We start from the raw sequence: 18837 nt of genomic DNA, 5'->3' as shown, positions 1-18837 counted from the left end.
CGTCGTGTAAAAATAAGTGAAACCGAGTCAGATCCGTTTAGTGCTAGTGAGTCAGACTATGAACCTACAAGCTCTGATGAAAGTTGTTTTAATAGTGAAGTTGCAGGACTTCAGCTAGGAGAAAGCATCCAAAGAAAAAACGTACCTCTTTAAAAAAAACAACACATTGAACCTGTTGTCAACATGGAGCCCACGGAAGAGCCCCTAGTTGTTCCTGTAACCAAAAATAGAAAAAGTGCCAACCCCACTCTCTGGAAATGAAATATAAAAAAAAGACATTGCAGAAGGGAAAATGTGTATGAACTGGAAAGGAATACAGAAGGGACCGAGATTAACTGGATCGAACTGCAAATGCAGGTACAAGTGTTTTCAGAATGTGGACGAAGAAACAAGAAAAGTTGTCTCACAAAAGTTTAACAAAATAGGCGACAAAGATTTGCAAAATACCTATTTGGGAGGGTTGATTCAAGCTACTACTAATCAAAGAACTCAAAAAAAGACTAATGAAAGGTAAGTCTACAAACGAGTTTGTAGACATGCTTTTGGTGCAATACACGGCATATCAAGGAAACGTGTAGATCTCATTGCTCAAACTTTTCGTGACAGAGATATTGCAGCGCCACCTAGTAACAAGGGAAAGTATACAAATAGATAACCAAAAATCTAACGAAACACTCAAAAATGTGAACCTGCACATCCAGAGCTTTCCAAGGCGTGAATCGCATTATAGTAGAAACAAATCCCGTCGATTCTATTTCATTTCCAGATCTAAATGTAAAGAAGATGCATCAACTCTATTTGGAATTTTACGAACCAGAAAGTTAGCAATCCTAAATATAAACCCAAAGTTCCCTATGACTTCTACTATCGATACTTCAAAGAAAACTTCAACTACAGGTTGAGCTCACCTCGATCAGATACATGCGAAATATGTGATGTCTTAGATAACAAACGCAAAGATGTGACCCTCGGCGAAAATGAACGAAAAGTTTGTTGTTTGCACAAAGTACATTGTGCAAATATAGCGACGAAGTGGAGGTTCTGACCTTTGACTTCGAACAAAACCTTCCACTTCCAAAAATTCCTGCTGGAGAAGCTTTTACAAACGCCAGTTGTGGACATACAACTTCTGCGACCATTCTGGTAAGACAAATCAAGCACACTTTTATATGTATAATGAAACTACGGCTCGAAAGCCACCAAACAAGGTAGTGTCATTTTTGTACCACTATATAAAAAATATACTCCCTAAAAATGTTAAAGTTTTATACCTTTTCTCCAATAACGCTGCTGCGCAAAACAAAAACTCAGTAATGATTCAGTTTCGGTATTTGCTGGTGAGAACTAAGTCTATTGGCAAGATAGAGCACCGCTTTTCTGAGCCAAGACATAGCTTGCTTTCCTATGATCGCTGCTTTGGAGTTATTAAGAAGTTTTTAAGGAAGAAGAACTACGTTTTTAGCTCCCAACAATATGCTGATTTTGTTAAACAATCATCCAAACAGTTGTAAAATGAAGAAGCTCTCAGTTTCTTCTGATATTTCTGTCTATTGCAATCCTATACCTGTCAAAAAAGCCAAATATGCAGACGTAATGCAGCTGGCAACACGATTCGTTCCTATGGACCAAATGGCTTTTTACACCAGTCTCACAAGTGATGCAGCCATGGCAGAGAACCAGAAAACCGAATCATCTGGAACGGATGATGACGACCAGGTAAATGAATGAAGAATGTGTTTGCCCGTGTGTTTAATGTTTTATTTTTTTTCTGAATGCTATTTTTTTGACACCAACCTGTTTCTTTTTACAGTTTTTTTTTGTATTTGTGTAGTAGGCAAACCATAGTCGTTTGATTGTTGTAACCGAACAAAAGAGTTTTTTTTCTCTCAAAAATGATGGTAAAGAAGCATTATTTCACGTGTTTGGTGCAAGAAAGATGCAGGTCCAACTTTTTTTAAATTTTTTTTTCTTATTTTTTCAAAAATTATCTACTTGAAAATAGTCTCAAGTATTGATTAAATCTGTTTGTCATCGATTGATATTACGTCTTTCGAGTTAAAATAAAAACTTTTATTAAAAAACAGTTTTTTCAGTTTCCCAACAATTACCAAATATAGAGCTTTAAAAAATGGCGAATGCGCCGATGTACATTAATAAAATGTCAAATAACAGCCAAATGGTTTGTTTTATCTCATTCCACTAATAGTTCACATCCTTAACCATTATGACTAGCACGTCTATGGCTTTAACACAATACTCTTTACATGTTTACACTTCAAAAATAAACATACGCTCACGTTTTAATTATACTGAAAGTTTTATATAATTGAAATGAACAATATCAAAATTAAAATTAAAAAACAAATGTAAAATTCTAACTTTGAAGTTGTAGAACTCGGAAACGAAGGACTTACTTCATATAAAGTACCTACTATCATTATTTTGTCTCAAAGTATATGCTACCTACACATAGTTTCCATTAGTTTCTTAACAAGCCGTATATTTATTCTTTATTCAGTTTGTATTCTTTACAATAAAAGTAGCATTTGTTGTTTCTAGTCCACCTTATTCTCTATAAAAAAATTAAAATAAATACCTAAATATAAGAAGTTATAAATTAAAAAATGCATTGTCAATATGTTCACTTTCAATGCCTATTTCTACACTAAATGCCTTCAGCAGATGAGGTAGTATACAAAATTTATCATTTCCTATTAAATAAACTACAAGCTTTTGCACTTTTCTAAGATGTACTAAAGGTAGATCTAAATTAGATTTTTGTATTGTAAACGTAAAATCGTTAATATAATATCCTGTCGATAATTTTCTGCACTTGGGATCCTTAAAGTGCCTATTAAGCCACTTTGTATTTTTATTATCGAATATAAGGTTTAAATACAGTGACAACATTGCGAGAATTACAACTATTCTATAATTCTATAATTCTATATATATATATATATATATATATATATATATATATATATATATATATATATATATGTATATATATATATATATATATATATCCAACGTGTGTATTTGGCAACTTACGAATGCACCAGATCAAGAATGACATTTATAAAGCTTACACAGACGGAGTAGTAATTTCAAAAAAGTTAACATACCGGGGTGTTCCTACTGTTAGTGTAAGTTTTCATCATCAATGAAGTATGCAAGGCTTCTTTCACCTCTATCATTGATATTGAATTATTCTAAGCTTCAATAAACCAATCAAATAAAGGACTATGTATGTAAAATTCAAATTGAAAAAAAAATGAAAAATGAGTGCACGAGCGTGAGTGAAATTAAGTAACTGTGAGCGGACGTAAAACCACTCCTCGGGGCTTGAACATCAGGTTCCGTTTAAGTATTATACGTATGGTTTATAAGGCGTAATTATAAAATTATTTATTTATTTATTTATTTATTCAAGAGATGTTCCCATTTTTACAAAAAATTAACAAAAATAGAATATCCTAACCGTAACAAAAATTCTAAAACTAAATATTAAAATAATGATTAAATGTTAAACAAATTATTAGTTTTTTTTATTGTATAATGGCTTTGGCTTAGCCAATTAGCCAGTTGATTAAATTATAATAAATTAAATTTTCCTGAAAATCATTTTCGATCCCTTACATACTCAGTCAAAGACTATTTAAATCTTACAGCTTTTATATTCACCAAATTATAGTAATTACTACTTAAATGAAAATAAGCCACAATAAAAAGTTAAAGTACGTTTATTGACGTTTTAATTTCAACTTCGAAAATCGTTCTCAAAATACAAACATACAATACAAATTTACAATTTACTAATGCTTGTATTTTGAGAACGATTTCCGAAGTTGAAATTGAAACGTCAATAAAAGTACTATAACCTTTAATTGTGGCTTATTCCCATTTAAATAGTAATTACTTTAAAATGCCACAAGAAGCTAGCTTCAGAACAACACCAAATTATAAGATTGATTAAAGTCATTTCCAGTATCTGAATTCTGTTAATAGGAGAGAATTCGCCATATTTTGTGTCATGTGTTATTCCAAAGAAAGAATGTGTTTAAGAATTCTAGTACTACATCTAAAATTGATAAGATTTAATAAATCAAAGCAGTCACTGGTATAGTCAAGCAGTTTATAGAGAAGAACTAATCGTTAGTTGTTAATAATAAAGCTTTTTAAACCAAATTTTTATTACCTAAACAATTAATTGTAATACCCTCTTCCAAAAAAGAAAAACTAAAGACGAATTTCATGTAAATTTAATGATACAATTATTTCCAAGTCGAACACAGATTGAACGCAGCAATTATTTAATAGTATTATAGTTTATTTTCGTAAAGTTAAATTCAGAAAACACGGTTTCCCGAAAACATTTTTTACTTTGTGAAAACAAAAACTCTGTTATAAACTAATTAAAACAAAACTGAATTTGAAGCTGTTCGTTACGGGAAACATTTTAACAATGGCGAAGCTGTGATTATGTATTTAAAGCTTGTTAAATTTAATAATTTGTGTAAAATATATTTTCTAAAAGTTTAACTATTAAAAAAGTGTACTATTTTGTGTATATTTTATATATATATATATATATATATATATATATATATATATATATATATATATATATATATATATATATATATATATATATATATATAGTGTAGGTAAAACTTTATGGTCGGTATGTATCTTACGTGAGATGGAGTGAGAAACACCTATTTAAAAAGAGAGAGGTATATTAGGTCAGCCCATTATATCGTCGAAATAGCATTAGTGAAACTAAGAAAAGAGGAGAAGTTCAACATTGCCAAACTTATTGGTTTTATTTGACCTGTTGTCTTTTTAGCATTTTAACAACATTCTAAGATAATCAAATTTGGGCGAATTGATTTAAATGGCAGCTTACTGTTTTTTATTTTAAATTTGCCACAATTTTTCTTTTCAATAAGTTTAATTTAACATTTTGATTCCCACTTCGGAAATCGTTTTATGTAAATAAAATTTATTAATGTTTTGTATTTTAAGTACGATTTCCGAATTGGAAATCTAAACATCAAAATAAGCTTATTTTAAAGTCACGTTGTGCCTTATTCGCAATAAAAATAATAAATTGAGATATCAAACCACAATAAAAAACCTTCATACGAAATTATTTGGCAACGTCTCATGTCGCGTAGTCAAAGCACCGAATCAAAGTAGAACACAGGTAATGAATGAGTAGAGGTGGGCATTCTTTTTTTTTTCGAATCCTGAGAAAACTGATAAATATTTTTGAAAAATTTAAACGCAGAATGAAAGAATACATTATTACCGAGGGCCGAAAGTTTCTGAAAACTTCTATAATGTTTATTTTAATAAGTTACAGGGGCGAAAAAAGAGAAAATTTAGTGTGATTTTGAATTTTAAGTATCTCATTCAAAAAAACTTTTTGTTTATTTCGGCCCTCGGCAATAATGTCACCTTTCATTCTGCATTTAAATTTTTAAAAAATATTTGTTAGTTTTCTCAGCATTTGAAAAAAATGACTACATTTAAAAAGCATTGACTTGAAATTTTGCGCCTACGCTCTTAACGCAACTAAACCGATTTTCGTAAACAATAACTATGATTGTTTAGCAGTAGTTTCAAGTAAGAGAGTACCTACATAAACAAACATAATGGCTATTATCGTTGCTGTAATACAAATTTACAATTTACTAATGTTTGTATTTTGAGAACGATTTCCGAAGTTGAAATTGAAACGTCAATAAAAGTACTTTAACCTTTAATTGTGGCTTATTCCGATTTAAATAGTAATTACTTTAAAATGCCACAAGAAACTAGCTTCAGAACAACACCAAATTATAAGATTGATTTAAGTCATTTCCAGTATCTGAATTCTGTTAATAGGAGAGAATTTGCCATATTTTGTGTCATAATGTTTTATTCCAAAGAAAGAATGTCTTTAAGAATTCTAGTACTACATCTAAAATTGATAAGACTTAATAGATTAGAGCAGTCACTGGTATAGTCAAGCAGTTTATAGAGAAGAATTAATCGTAAGTTGTTAATAATAAAGCTTTTTAAACCAAATTTTTATTACCTAAACAATTAATTGTAATACCCTCTTCCAAAAAAGAAAAACTAAAGACGAATTTCATGTAAATTTAATGATACAATTATTTCCAAGTTGAACACAGATTGAACGCAGCAATTATTTAATAGTATTATAGTTTATTTTCGTAAAGTTCAATGCAGAAAACACGGTTTCCCGAAAACATTTTTTACTTGGTGAAAACAAAAACTCTGTTATAAACTAATTAAAACAAAACTGAATTTGAAACTGTTCGTTACGGGAAACATTTTAACAATGGTGAAGCTGTGATTATGTATTTAAAGCTTGTTAAATTTAATAATTTGTGTAATATATTTTCTAAAAGTTTAATTATTAAAAAAGTGTACTATTTTACTACTATTTTGTGTATATTTTATATATACACACATATATATATATATATATATATATATATATATATATATATATATATATATATATATATATAATGTATATATATAATATATATATATATAATATATACATATATGTATATATATATATATTTATATTTATATAGTTTTGAGTTTCTTGAACCGTACTATATTTAACATAAAATTAGTATTTCTTGGGTTTAGATTTAATAAATTATATTACATGTGGAACTAGATTTTATTTTCCATAGAAATCAACGTTTCTTCAGGAAACCCTTGCCTTTGTCAAGATTTTAAAATGTATAAGATTAAGAACAAACAGTTATTGTAAAATATGTATATATATATATATATATATATATATATATATATATATATATATATATATATATATATATATATATATATATATATATATATTGTTATGATGTATTATTTGTGAATGATGAGCAATGAGTGTTTTTTAATAATATAGGGTTTTTATCGCGGTTCTCAAAGAATTAGTTTGTAAGTACTTTTTTAAATTATCTTTATTATAACTATTATGAAACACACACATATATCTAACCTAGCCAATGTAAATTTAAAATAAACTATCTTTAAATTGAAATTCTTATGAAACTAATTAAATTCTATAGACAATGTAAAATTTAAACAAACTATCTTCAAAATTGAAATTGTTATGACACTAACTAAATTATATTAACAAAATTTTGTACCTTTCTGTCACTGAATGCCTAAATGAACTGTTTTCCACTATATAGATTATAATCACCACTCAATGTCTTCTTCTCAGCTTCGGTTATCCTTGTTTTTGTGAAATTACTTTTTCCAATTATCAGCTTCCACCAATTTAAGATATTTTTCTTCTTAAGCATTTATAAACCACCAAGCAAACCAGCAAACAGCATTTATATTTATTCTTCTTTTCAGTATACCAATATCCAATCACCAAATATATTATATAAATTTAATTTTCAATTAATACTTCTTGCATTATCCAATCACCATTTATACATAACATAATTTTTAATCTTCAATAATATTTTCTTTATACTGTTTCTTAATCTTCATTTAACTCACTATATTGAACAATTGGACCTTCTGACTTACTGATTGACTGACTCTAACTAACTTTCATACTAAAAAACTGGCCATCATAGTAACTGTAACTCATAACTGATGCCTTGAATCCAAATCACCGGGTATTTATATCTTTTTCCATGTTCCAGAATCATCTAGCAAGAAATCATGTTCGATTTTGTTCCATCTCCTACATGTCTGAATTTTCTGGAACAATCCATTTCGCAAACAAAGCCATCTCCGGTGATCTAGAGAATTCCTTACTTTTCTATCGAGAATTTTGTTGACATTTAGGCTTTTCAGATCAGAATATACACTTAAATCAGTAACTATATATAAATTAAACATTTTAAACTAACATATTATTATAACCCCACTTTATATTCGTAATAATTATTAATTTCTATCTGTCACTTTAAAGAGTATTTTTGGTTGCCTAGTCACATGGCTCACTTAAATATATCTACAACATTATAATTACTATAATAAAACTTTTTTTACACTTATTACATGCTAATTTCTTAAAAATGCCCTCACATAAATATATTTTTATAAAATTCTCTAGTATATAACTTATTAAAATAACCAAATACTTTTTATATCTAATATTATCTAGTAGTGTAACTTATAAATTATTTTTATAAACACCAATCATATCAATATATATATATATATATATATATATATATATATATATATATATATATATATATATATATATATATATATATATAACTTGCAAAAACGTAGAACGGGACACTGACATTAATGAAGTTGCAAATAAAAGTTGATATCTGATATCTTGGTTTACTGTCATTAGTGTATAATTATTTTTATATGGGCGTATCATTGATGTTTTAGAAAAAGGTAAAGTGGAGATATGTTATGATTTTAAGAGCTTTTTATGGTGTTATATTTATTATTATTTAAATCAGATTGAAATATATTTTATTTAGGTTATGTGTATCTTTTTTGTCATTGATTGCGTTGGTATTTATTTTTATTGCTATTGATTCGTATATCTCCCTCTTCTTTTTGTTTTGTTCGGTTTTTAAAATTTTGATGTTTTCAAAGTCAATCTTATGCTTCTTCTCATTTTCATGTTTTGTGAGCGCAGTGACGTTGTTCTTGTCATATTTGTGAAAACGAATTCTGGATCGAAGCAGTTGACTGGTTTTCCCGATATAGTGAAGAAGTCTTTGAAAGAGTGATTCACAAATTTATTAGAAGGCTTGCACATTGTCAGGAGGTAAACGGCAAATTTTTAAACATTTGAAGTGATTTTTTAGATTATTATTATCATTGGTTAACAATGCTGTATCCTTCGAGTCAACTATACAAATGTACTGATCGGGTCAATATGACCCAACTATGGTTTACGGTCATTAATCGAAATAAAATCAGCTAATGGTGCTAAACAAAACTATATTAACAAACAATTATAGTTAATTAAACAAAAATTATGTTACTAATGAAAAAAAACCTTATTAACAAAAATAAAAGTTTTTAGACTTGTTGTAGATTTGTTCTTAGACTTTTCCAGAAAAGTCTAAGAACAAATACCCACAAAATTTAATTTAGTTTACAACTGGGACAGTAATAAAAAGAATGGGTTTTACAAATATTTTTGTGACATATACAACATAAAATATCAGTCTTGTTATCGTTTTTATAGCAAAATTTACAGCGTGCTCGTTTAGCAGACGGAGTTGGATTGTCAATAGAAGGTTCGCTAAAATTTCCATCTTCTCTACTCGCTTCTGTTCGTTTTCTTTTTACCAGCTCTTGTGAGTCTTTAGTTCTTGGTAAACTTTTCTGGAAAGGATAAGTGGTTTCACCAGTGTTTTTCCCAATTCCTCAAGAAAATTTCGCCGTTTTGTAAGTTTGTTGGTGTTCTATTGGGGATTTATTGATGTCCGTAAAACGAACGCGTTGTAGGCAGAAATGTCCAGCATATTATAAAAAACAGTCATAGGCCAGCGATTTGTCTTTCTCTTACATGTATATGTACCAACAAGCTGATCTAGAATAATTACTGCTCCCTTACTGGAATTATAATCTAAAATAATTTGGGGCTTTTTGTCATTTCTGTCACTAATAGCCTTATCATGATACAAAGTACTCATAAGAATAACATTTTTATTATATATATATATATATATATATATATATATATATATATATATATATAAGCGGGGATCCTACAGCTTCTGCCGCTTCCCGCATTTTGATTGCCATCTTTTTCTATCTCTCCAGGTGTCTTCATCAATGGCTCTGTCTTTCATGGTTTCCATAACACCTTGTATCCCAGACTTGGCTGGTCTTCCTCGTTTCCTTCTATTACTTGGATTGTATTCCATAGCTCTTTTTGGCCATCTGTTGTCGTCCATCCTCTGTACGTGTCCATACCATATTAACTGTCTAGTTTCTATTCTTTCAGAAGTTGTATGTACTCTATCTGTTTTTCTTCTAATTTCAGAATTAGGTATACGTTCTACTCTTGATATACGGCCAGCTCTTCTCCGGTAGTCCATTTTAACCGTGTCAACTTTTTTCTTTCCTTTTACTGTCATTTGCCAACATTCTGATCCATATATAAGAATGGGCTCTAACATTTTTATTCTTTTTAGGAATATAGTTAATAACAGTGGTATCTTTCTTCTTCTTCTTCTTCTTCATGTGCCTTGTCCGTTCCGAACGTTGGCAATCAACATGGGTATTCTGACTTTGTTTACGGCAGATCTGAATAGTTCAGCAGATGATAATCCGAACCATTGCCGCAAGTTTTGGAGACACGAGTGTCTTCTCCTCCCTGGACCCCTTCTGCTGTCTATTTTCCCTTGAACGATCCGTTGTAGTACTCTATATTTATTATGTCTCATAACGTGACCCAAGTATTCCAACTTTCTTTTCTTTATACTTATTCCTACCTCTCTCTCTTTACCTATCCGGCGTAGTACCTCTTCGTTGGTCACGTGCTCAGTCCAGGATATACGTAATATACGTCGGTAAGCCCACATTTCGAAGGCCTCTACTTTTTTCATCAATGTTGCGGTCATTGTCCACGCCTCCATTCCATATAACAAAACCGGGAATACATAACATTTCAGAAGTCGAATTTTGAGAGGTAGGGTGAGGCTTTTAGAGGTGAAAATTTGCTTCATGCTAGTGAACGATGCTCTTGCCTTTTCTACTCTTATACGTATTTCCTTCGCTTGATCCCAATTTGAGTTAACTGTTGTTCCCAAGTAGATGTACGAATCCACGTGTTCAATTCTTTCATTGTCTAATATCAGTTGCTGTGGTGGTTGTTGGGTTTTGCTTACTAACATCCATTTGGTTTTTGTGATATTTAGTCCGTATTGTGCACTTGTTTTTTGTATCTTACTCATTAGGCAACTCAGTTCCTCCATGCTACTTGCTAGAATCACAGTGTCATCAGCATACCTTATGTTATTAATTATTTCTCCATTTATCTTTATGCCTTCTGTGCTTTCCTCCAGCGCTGTCTTAAATACTTCTTCTGAGTATATATTAAAGACAATAGGAGACAAGATACAGCCCTGTCGTACCCCTTTCTTGATCTCAATTTTATTGGTCAATGTATTGGTACAGACAATGTATTGGTATATAGTGGTATCTTACGTGAAGTAAAAAAGACGAACTATGAACTTCTTTATTCGCAATTTTTGCTGGAAGCTCTGGTTTGCTTTTTCTTATAGTCCCCAGAATTGTATTTTTTCTTTTTAGAAGAAGTTGTCCTAAATTGTATGATGTAAAAAAGTTATCACAAGTAATATTGTGGCTTTTCAAATCACTACACAAGTAGCACACTACACGCATTCCCTGATTCCGTTCCAGCGCGGCACCTGCTTCATGTCCTGTATAGATCTGCAATTTTAGAGCATACGAACTTTTACTGTCATATAAAGCCCAAATTTGTATGCCATATTTCGCTAATTTGCTTGGACTTTAGTATTTGAAGGGACAGCAGCCTATAAAGCCAACTAATTGCTCTTCGACGGTAACATTTTCATCAGGGTTAAAACATTTTGGTAGATTATCTACCCATTTTTCCCAAATTTCACGTATTGCAGCAAGATAATCAGTACATCTCCTATCCTTTCTAGTAGTCTTGTTATCAAAACGTATTACCTGCGAAATTTTTATAAATGCTTTCAGGGACATTGATGCTCGAAATAAACTACGATCTGTTTCTTTATTCCACAAACTTTTAGTTGATTCGCCATGAGACTTGCGGGGCAAACTCCAGCTAACAATAAAATACCAATGTATGCTTGAAAACCAATTTTATTCAAGTCTTTCCAGTTGGTTCCAAAAACACGCTGTCCTTCCATGTTGGTCATATTTATAATTTGGTTTGCAACTATGTTTGGTATGCAACAATTCGTGCAAATGCGTACCTTGTAACTCCTGGAGCATTATTTATAACATTGGCCGTGGAAAAACGACCGCGTTGATAAGGAGGATCCGGAGACCACTGGATATTACCGTCTTTTAAATGAACTGTTACAGAAGGTTCTACAGGATGTTGTACGTAGAATGGAACATCAGAATCATCACTACTTTCTTCCTCATTCTCACTACGTGTATTGTTTTCTGTTTCTGATATGCACTCATCACTCTCTGACACGTTCGCGAGCTCGCGAAGCTCATCTTCGGTTAGCAATCTTTGATGCGACATTATAACATGCAAACATAGACTAAAATTTGAAATGTAAATGAATGCGCTTGGCATATCAGTGTTTTACCAGCCTACCACTTGTCTATCACCCCCACTTCCTTCTACGTGACACGCCCTTCTAAATGACACTGTTTAGCTACACTACACATTTTTTACAAGTTCTATCTTGCCGAAACTTGTTTCTACTTATAGACGAACCTGACTACCAAACTGTTAGAAAATATATAAAATACTGCCAACTAAACATACGTACACAAGTATTAAGTAATAAAGTCACTAAACACCAAAACGTTACGCGGCGTAATAATTTGCAAAATAAGAAATCATTTTTTTTTTTTGGGTCAAATAGACCCGAACAGGACAGCACGGGTAATAAATTTACCTATTCAACTATAAACTGATTTACTTCTTGTTTTAACAAATTTTTCTACCAAACAAAAGTATGAATTAGAATTAATTACAAAAAATATGGCGTCAGATGCGTTATGTATCATTGAACTTACATTTAAAGTTTCATGAATATAGACTTCTTTGTTTTAAAGATATATAATTGGTTCCATACTTTATCACAACTCTGTATAGGCTTGTCTTCAGAACTATAAGATGTGGCTATATGTATCTTCTGAAAAGGCAGCTCTTAAGTAAAAAACTTAAGTTTTAAACCGGTAACTTTAATAATTGGCTTTTTGTGTTTGTCACTTTTGTAGAAAAGTATATGTACCAAATTTTGCCTTCCAAAAAGTAAGAAATATTATTCTGGTGTAGAAAATTCCCAAAGTAAACTATTTAATTATAAAATTAACTCTCTATTTATTGACCAACAAGTCGTTATTGCTTGTCAGTCTTAAATTTATAAAATAATTTTTAGAAAATGTCGCTGGAATCGATCAAGTGTATTTAATATTATATATATTTTTTTAATTACAGGTTGAAGACCCCGTAAATTATGCCGTCAAATTAGCCAAAGAAGTGAATTGCTCAATTCCGGAGGACGTCGGAAGAGATCACGAGATTATCGTAGATTGTCTTAGAGAAATTGCCCTAACGGAACTTCTCCAAGCTGACGTTGTGGCCCCCTCGTACCTTAGTGCGTTCGGTCCAAGTGTCGACGGCGTGGTCATCAAAGCAGACTTTGCCAAAGAACTAGTAACTTATTTTAAGCCTCAAGACTTACAGTATTTCGTGGGACCTGTAAACGTTAATATGAAGAGAAGCGAAGCCACAATTACCCCTCGAGGAAACAACCCCTATGATCTGTTGTATGGGGTGGTTACCAGCGAAGCCCTTTGGATGTTCTCGAACAACGATGTGACCGCAGGTTTCGAAGGTGAAAGAAGAGATAGAATTTTAAGAACTTACGTACGAAATGCATACACTTATCACTTAAGTGAAATATTTTTTACCATAGTTAATGAATATACCGAATGGGAGAGGACGGTGCAGCATCCTGTAAATACTAGAGATTCTGTTATAGCTGCGCTTAGTGATGCTCAATTCGTGGCTCCATTGGTGCAAACTGGAGATTTACTTAGTGTCAAACCACCTCAAGTAGGACAAGAATCAAATAGTCCTAAGACGTTCTTTTATGTATTCGATTATCAAACGAAAGACGGAGACTATCCTCAGGTGAGTTTTATTTAATATAGAAACAACAATTTGATCAATGAACAAACTTTTAATATCAATCTATCATTTTTGTCTTCATGTGCTGTATTTATCTTTCTTCTTCTTCTTCACTGGCCGCATCCACTATCGCCCTCCATCCTCTACGATCTTGCGCTTCTATTTCCCATTGTTGTACCCCAATTCTAGATAAATCGGCTTCAACATCATCCTTCCATCTTTATCTCGGTCGACCCACTGATCTTCTACCATCTGGTCTTTCAAAAAACACTGTCTTTAACACTTTGTTGTCCTCTGATCGTACCACGTGACCTGCCCATCTTATTTGGTTTGCCTTGATATGTCTAACTATGTTTTCAGTTCCATACAGAGTCACCAATTCAGCATTGCGGCGTCTTCTCCAATCCCCTGTGAATTCATTTCTTTCACTACCATATGTAATAATTGGGCGAATTATCGACTTGTACAGTGTTAATTTAAATTTTCTTTTTAGCAGCTTCGATCTTAATAATGTTGAAAGGGAGTATAATACTCTATTTCCCGCAGCTATCCTTGCTGAGACCTCCTTTTCTATCTGGTTGTCCGCTGTGATTATCGCCCCCAGGTATTTAAACTCCTTTACTACTTCGAAGTTGTGATCATTAATGCTGATGTTCTGCCTAACTCTTGGTCTTGGATTTTTGGTTACTACCATGTATTTCGTCTTTTCTTCATTTATTCGGAGACCCAGACTACCTGTTTCCTCCTCGAGCTGTGAAAACACCTCTCTCACGTCTCTTGAAGAAATCGTGACTGCATCTATAACATCAGCAAAGGCCAGCAACAGTTTTGATCCTTGATCAGCAAATCCTCCTATCAGCTCAGACGATATTTTACTTATTGCATATTCTAAAGCAAAATTGAACATCGACCCAAATTGAATTTATTGCGGCATTATTTGTGTTCGTATCGCAGTAAATGACCCAAGTAGCTCATTTTTCCGAATTTTATTTTTCTCAACAGCTGTTTCTCTTTATTTATTCGTTTTAAAATGTTTTCGTTTTGTCCAAAAGTTAATTATTTTTTTTACTCCACAAGGAAAATAAAATTCCTGTAGTTGGCTGTATACCGTGAATCAAAAAACTTTTATTTAAAAATCCAATATAAGAAGTAAATAATTAAAAATACCCTTTCGGGCTACATCACAGAACGTTTTCTGACTAAAAAGCCCATCGTCCAGACTACTTTTTAGTTCAAAAACTCTGTCATGTAGTCCGAAAGGTTATTTTTAATTATAAACCTTTTATAAAGGATTTTTAAATACAACTTTTTTAATTATTTTACGTTAAATAATGTTTTAAAAGTGTCTTTTAAAAGGAATCTCCAATCTGGAAAGTGAAAGGGGGGGGAATTAGCTGGCAACGTTCAAAAGTAAAAAGTAAAAACGAAGTCTTCTTAGTAGTAAACGAAGTATCTTCAGTAATAATAGACCAATTTGGATTATCTTGCAAATACAAGTCTAAACGAAAAAAATTAGACTTTATTTAATAAACAAATAGAATAATTATAATATGCCTTTAGTTCCACATCTTTTAAATTCTCTAACTCAAATTGGCTGATTAGTTATTGTCAAGTTTTGAGAATTCACTTGTCTGAAAAACAACATGTTTTTGGGAAACTATCAACCCAAACACTTTAGAGTCCTTAAGGAAACGTACCCGTCCTTTGTGTAGAAAGTGTAAAATGACATTTTAAGCTTAATTTATTGCTATTCACGGAGGTCCTAAAAACGAAAGAACCACCCTAGTCGACTTTCGTATATACGTAACTTCTCGTCGTGAAAGCAAGCATCAAACCAGCATCAAGTGTGCGTCCCGATTACCCTTAGACTCCGAGCGGGGCCCAACCACAGACAAAAGCTAAAAATGCCTGTCCCATCACTTCAAAAACCAGCTCCAGTCTTCAAAGGAACCGCTGTCGTCAATGGCGTGTTCAAGGATATTTCCTTGGAAGACTACAAAGGACAGTATGTAGTGTTATTCTTCTATCCATTGGATTTCACGTTCGTTTGTCCCACTGAGATCATTGATTTCTCCGATCGCTTTGAAGAATTCAAGAAAATCAATACAGCTGTAGTTGCTTGCTCAACCGACAGCCAGTTCTCTCACTTGGCATGGATCAACACTCCAAGGAAACAAGGCGGTTTGGGCGAGATGGCTATTCCTTTACTTTCCGACAAATCCGGAGCCATTTCCAAAGCCTATGGAGTATTGGACGAAGCAACTAGAATTCCATTTAGAGGACTTTTCATCTCGACGGCCTTCCGTCAGAATCACGCTACAAGTGATTCTCTTTTATCTTCCCACCTTTTGCAGTGAGCACTCGCTTAGCTTTTAAAGTTCGATGGTTTTTCGCTAGACAAATCGACAACGTCAGCAACCATCTTCATTTATTTTCAAGGCTTTGGCTTAGACATTTTGACATGTTGTTCGTTGACAAAGAGGAACCTTCCATTTTTACGGTACTGGGCCTTAAATGGAATCCTACGACTGACTTCTTTTCTCATTCTTCTCGTCGCTCTGACAAACCTTGTACAAAGCGGGCTATTCGTTCGTAAATCAGTCGTATTTTTGTTGCTATCCTCTTGTTTTTATTCTTTTTCCATGTCTTTTTGCTAGTCAAACGTCTTCTACAACCGTTGTGGTACTTCAGTGTATCCTGGGATTTTGAAACATCTGAACAGATACATCTGAGCTCTGTACTTATATGTGTTACATTTCTGGTGGTATTTCTATACAAGAACATCTATCGCAAGATCAGAGATCTTGGCAGCTATACTGCTGACTGAACTAGTCACCTTTGTCAACGAGTCTCGTCCAATTCTCATGCTCGCTCTGACTCGACAAGATTGGAACTCTTGGCAGCCATATTGCTCGCTGATCTAGTCACCTTTGTCAAAGGGTTCTCCTTCCGATCTTCCGATATTTGATCTGACTCGACGATTGCGCTCCCTTGAGCTAATTTTTCTACCCATAAATTGTCAATCGTATTTAACACTGCTTCCTCTGGAGTATAATGGGAAATATCGTCCTCGAACGGCTAGGCCAGATAATCAAAGAATAAGGACTTCAGATCAACACTGGAAAAATAAAAATAATGATCGTAGATCAAGCAAATAATAATCTACCGCACAAACACCAAGGGGAAAATTTAGGCTTTTATAGAAGGCTTTTAAAAAACTAAACCGATCATATCTTAATTAAGTACTTCGGTCACATAACCAGAATGGGACTATGAAACCATACAATGGGCATATCAAATAAATACACTATATGTAGGGAAATTCCCTACATAAAGCCGTCCATCTGGCACAGGATCATAGCCACTAAAGACAGCAAGTTAATAATATTTAGAGTGTCACCATGCCCTGACAAGGGCTAAGGGAATGACAAGGAAAGGTGTTTTTAGTTCTGAAATGACAATTAATTGGAAATAAAGAACTGATTACCTCTGAAACTCTAAAGATACAAAACCTGTTGTTAAAAAAAAGAAGTCATAAAATAATAATAATTTATTTTAGGCACTTAATTTCGAAGAATCGAAGAAGAAGAAGATATATTAACCATAAAAATGTGTTATTTCCATTTTATGATACATTGTGGTTAGAAGGCACGTGGCGATAAAATCTGGATGAAATTGCTAAATAGTACGTCTGCTAGCATGCTCGATTCTCACCTCCACATGGTTCTTCCTAGGTAACGCTAACAGAAAAGAGCAAAACATGAGCTTTTGGTGCCATCAAATCGGAACGCCCTGGTTATAAGAAAAATCGTGAAAGGCAACGGTAGATGACCTTATTATTTGGCCAAAAAGTTTTTTTTATGATCCTCTATACAACAAAACAAATGGCTCCCAATCACTAGTAGAACTTAATTGTACATGTGGTGCTTACCAGTCGTCAGTGACGAAAATGCCACTGAACCTATAAAAATCATACGAACAAGCTAAATTTTGCTGATAATGTCAATTTTGAGACCCCAAAAAAGATGCAAAAAACTTCTCTACTTCTGCTCGTAAAATGAGGTTCTGCCTTTTTAATTGCATATTTTTTGTGCTCTGAAACGGATGCATCTTTTGAAGTGTCTTTAAATAATTCTGAGCAGCAATTTATGCAGGTTTCCGCAATGCTCTCTATGTCGATTTTTATTTCTCCATTATGGTCTTAAATCGCTTGAAATTGTGGCTTGAACTCTCAGCCCAAATTTTTAACTTGTTTACATAGTTCATGATTTTCATGGCGGTTTGCATGTTGCTACAGTTCTTTAAAGGACACCTTTACATGATTTAAAATCCTAAAGAAAAGCTGTTCTATTGGTTTAATTGTACTAATGTTGAGCTCTTATATATGAAAATAGCAATTTTATAATAATTAGTTTCGAAATGTTATACAACGAATACAGCGAAATCAATTTGGTGAAAATTAATTATTTAAGCTTTAGAATTCAGGGAATATATAAACATAGGTAATCTTCTTATAGACCAAACATGTATCAATAATTCACTATTTTTTTCATATTTTTTAATAAAATTTGGATTTGTGAGTATTTATTTATTCCAGTTTTATCGTTACATTGATAAAAAATTTATACACTTTATTGTTTTTACCGTTTATTATAATTAAAGACAAAAATGAGTATTAGATTTTTTTAGAAGAGGGGTTTCTATGTTTAAAGTAGCGTTTTTGAACCTTATAGTACTCGGGGCTCCATTTTCATGGCGCCCCCCACCTTTTTCATATAATAATAAATTACGACGTATATTAAATGTTGACAATTTTAACTGAAAAAAAAATTTGTCAAAATTACTGAAAATGGGTTAATTTATTGAGACTTATCATTGTCGCTCAGCTACATCCATATAGGTAAACTAGAGTTTCCAGGAAATGTACAATGCTAGCTAAATATTTCTCATGT

General features: G+C 32.3%; 1 protein-coding gene across 1 annotated transcript in view; it reads left to right on the top strand.

Moving 5' to 3' along the window:
* The window catches only part of Nlg4 (Neuroligin 4), a 272258-nt gene that overhangs the window by 239327 nt on the left and 14094 nt on the right, over positions 1-18837 (top strand). The window contains exon 5 of the mRNA XM_072538248.1: positions 13190-13888. Coding sequence (XP_072394349.1) covers positions 13190-13888 — 699 coding nt within the window. The remainder of the gene's footprint in view (positions 1-13189; positions 13889-18837) is intronic.

The sequence above is a fragment of the Diabrotica undecimpunctata genome, chromosome 7 (assembly GCF_040954645.1).
Source record: "Diabrotica undecimpunctata isolate CICGRU chromosome 7, icDiaUnde3, whole genome shotgun sequence".
NCBI lineage: Eukaryota > Metazoa > Arthropoda > Insecta > Coleoptera > Chrysomelidae > Diabrotica > Diabrotica undecimpunctata.
Note: the sequence above shows the minus strand (reverse complement) of the source record. Positions and strands in the feature narration are given on the sequence as shown.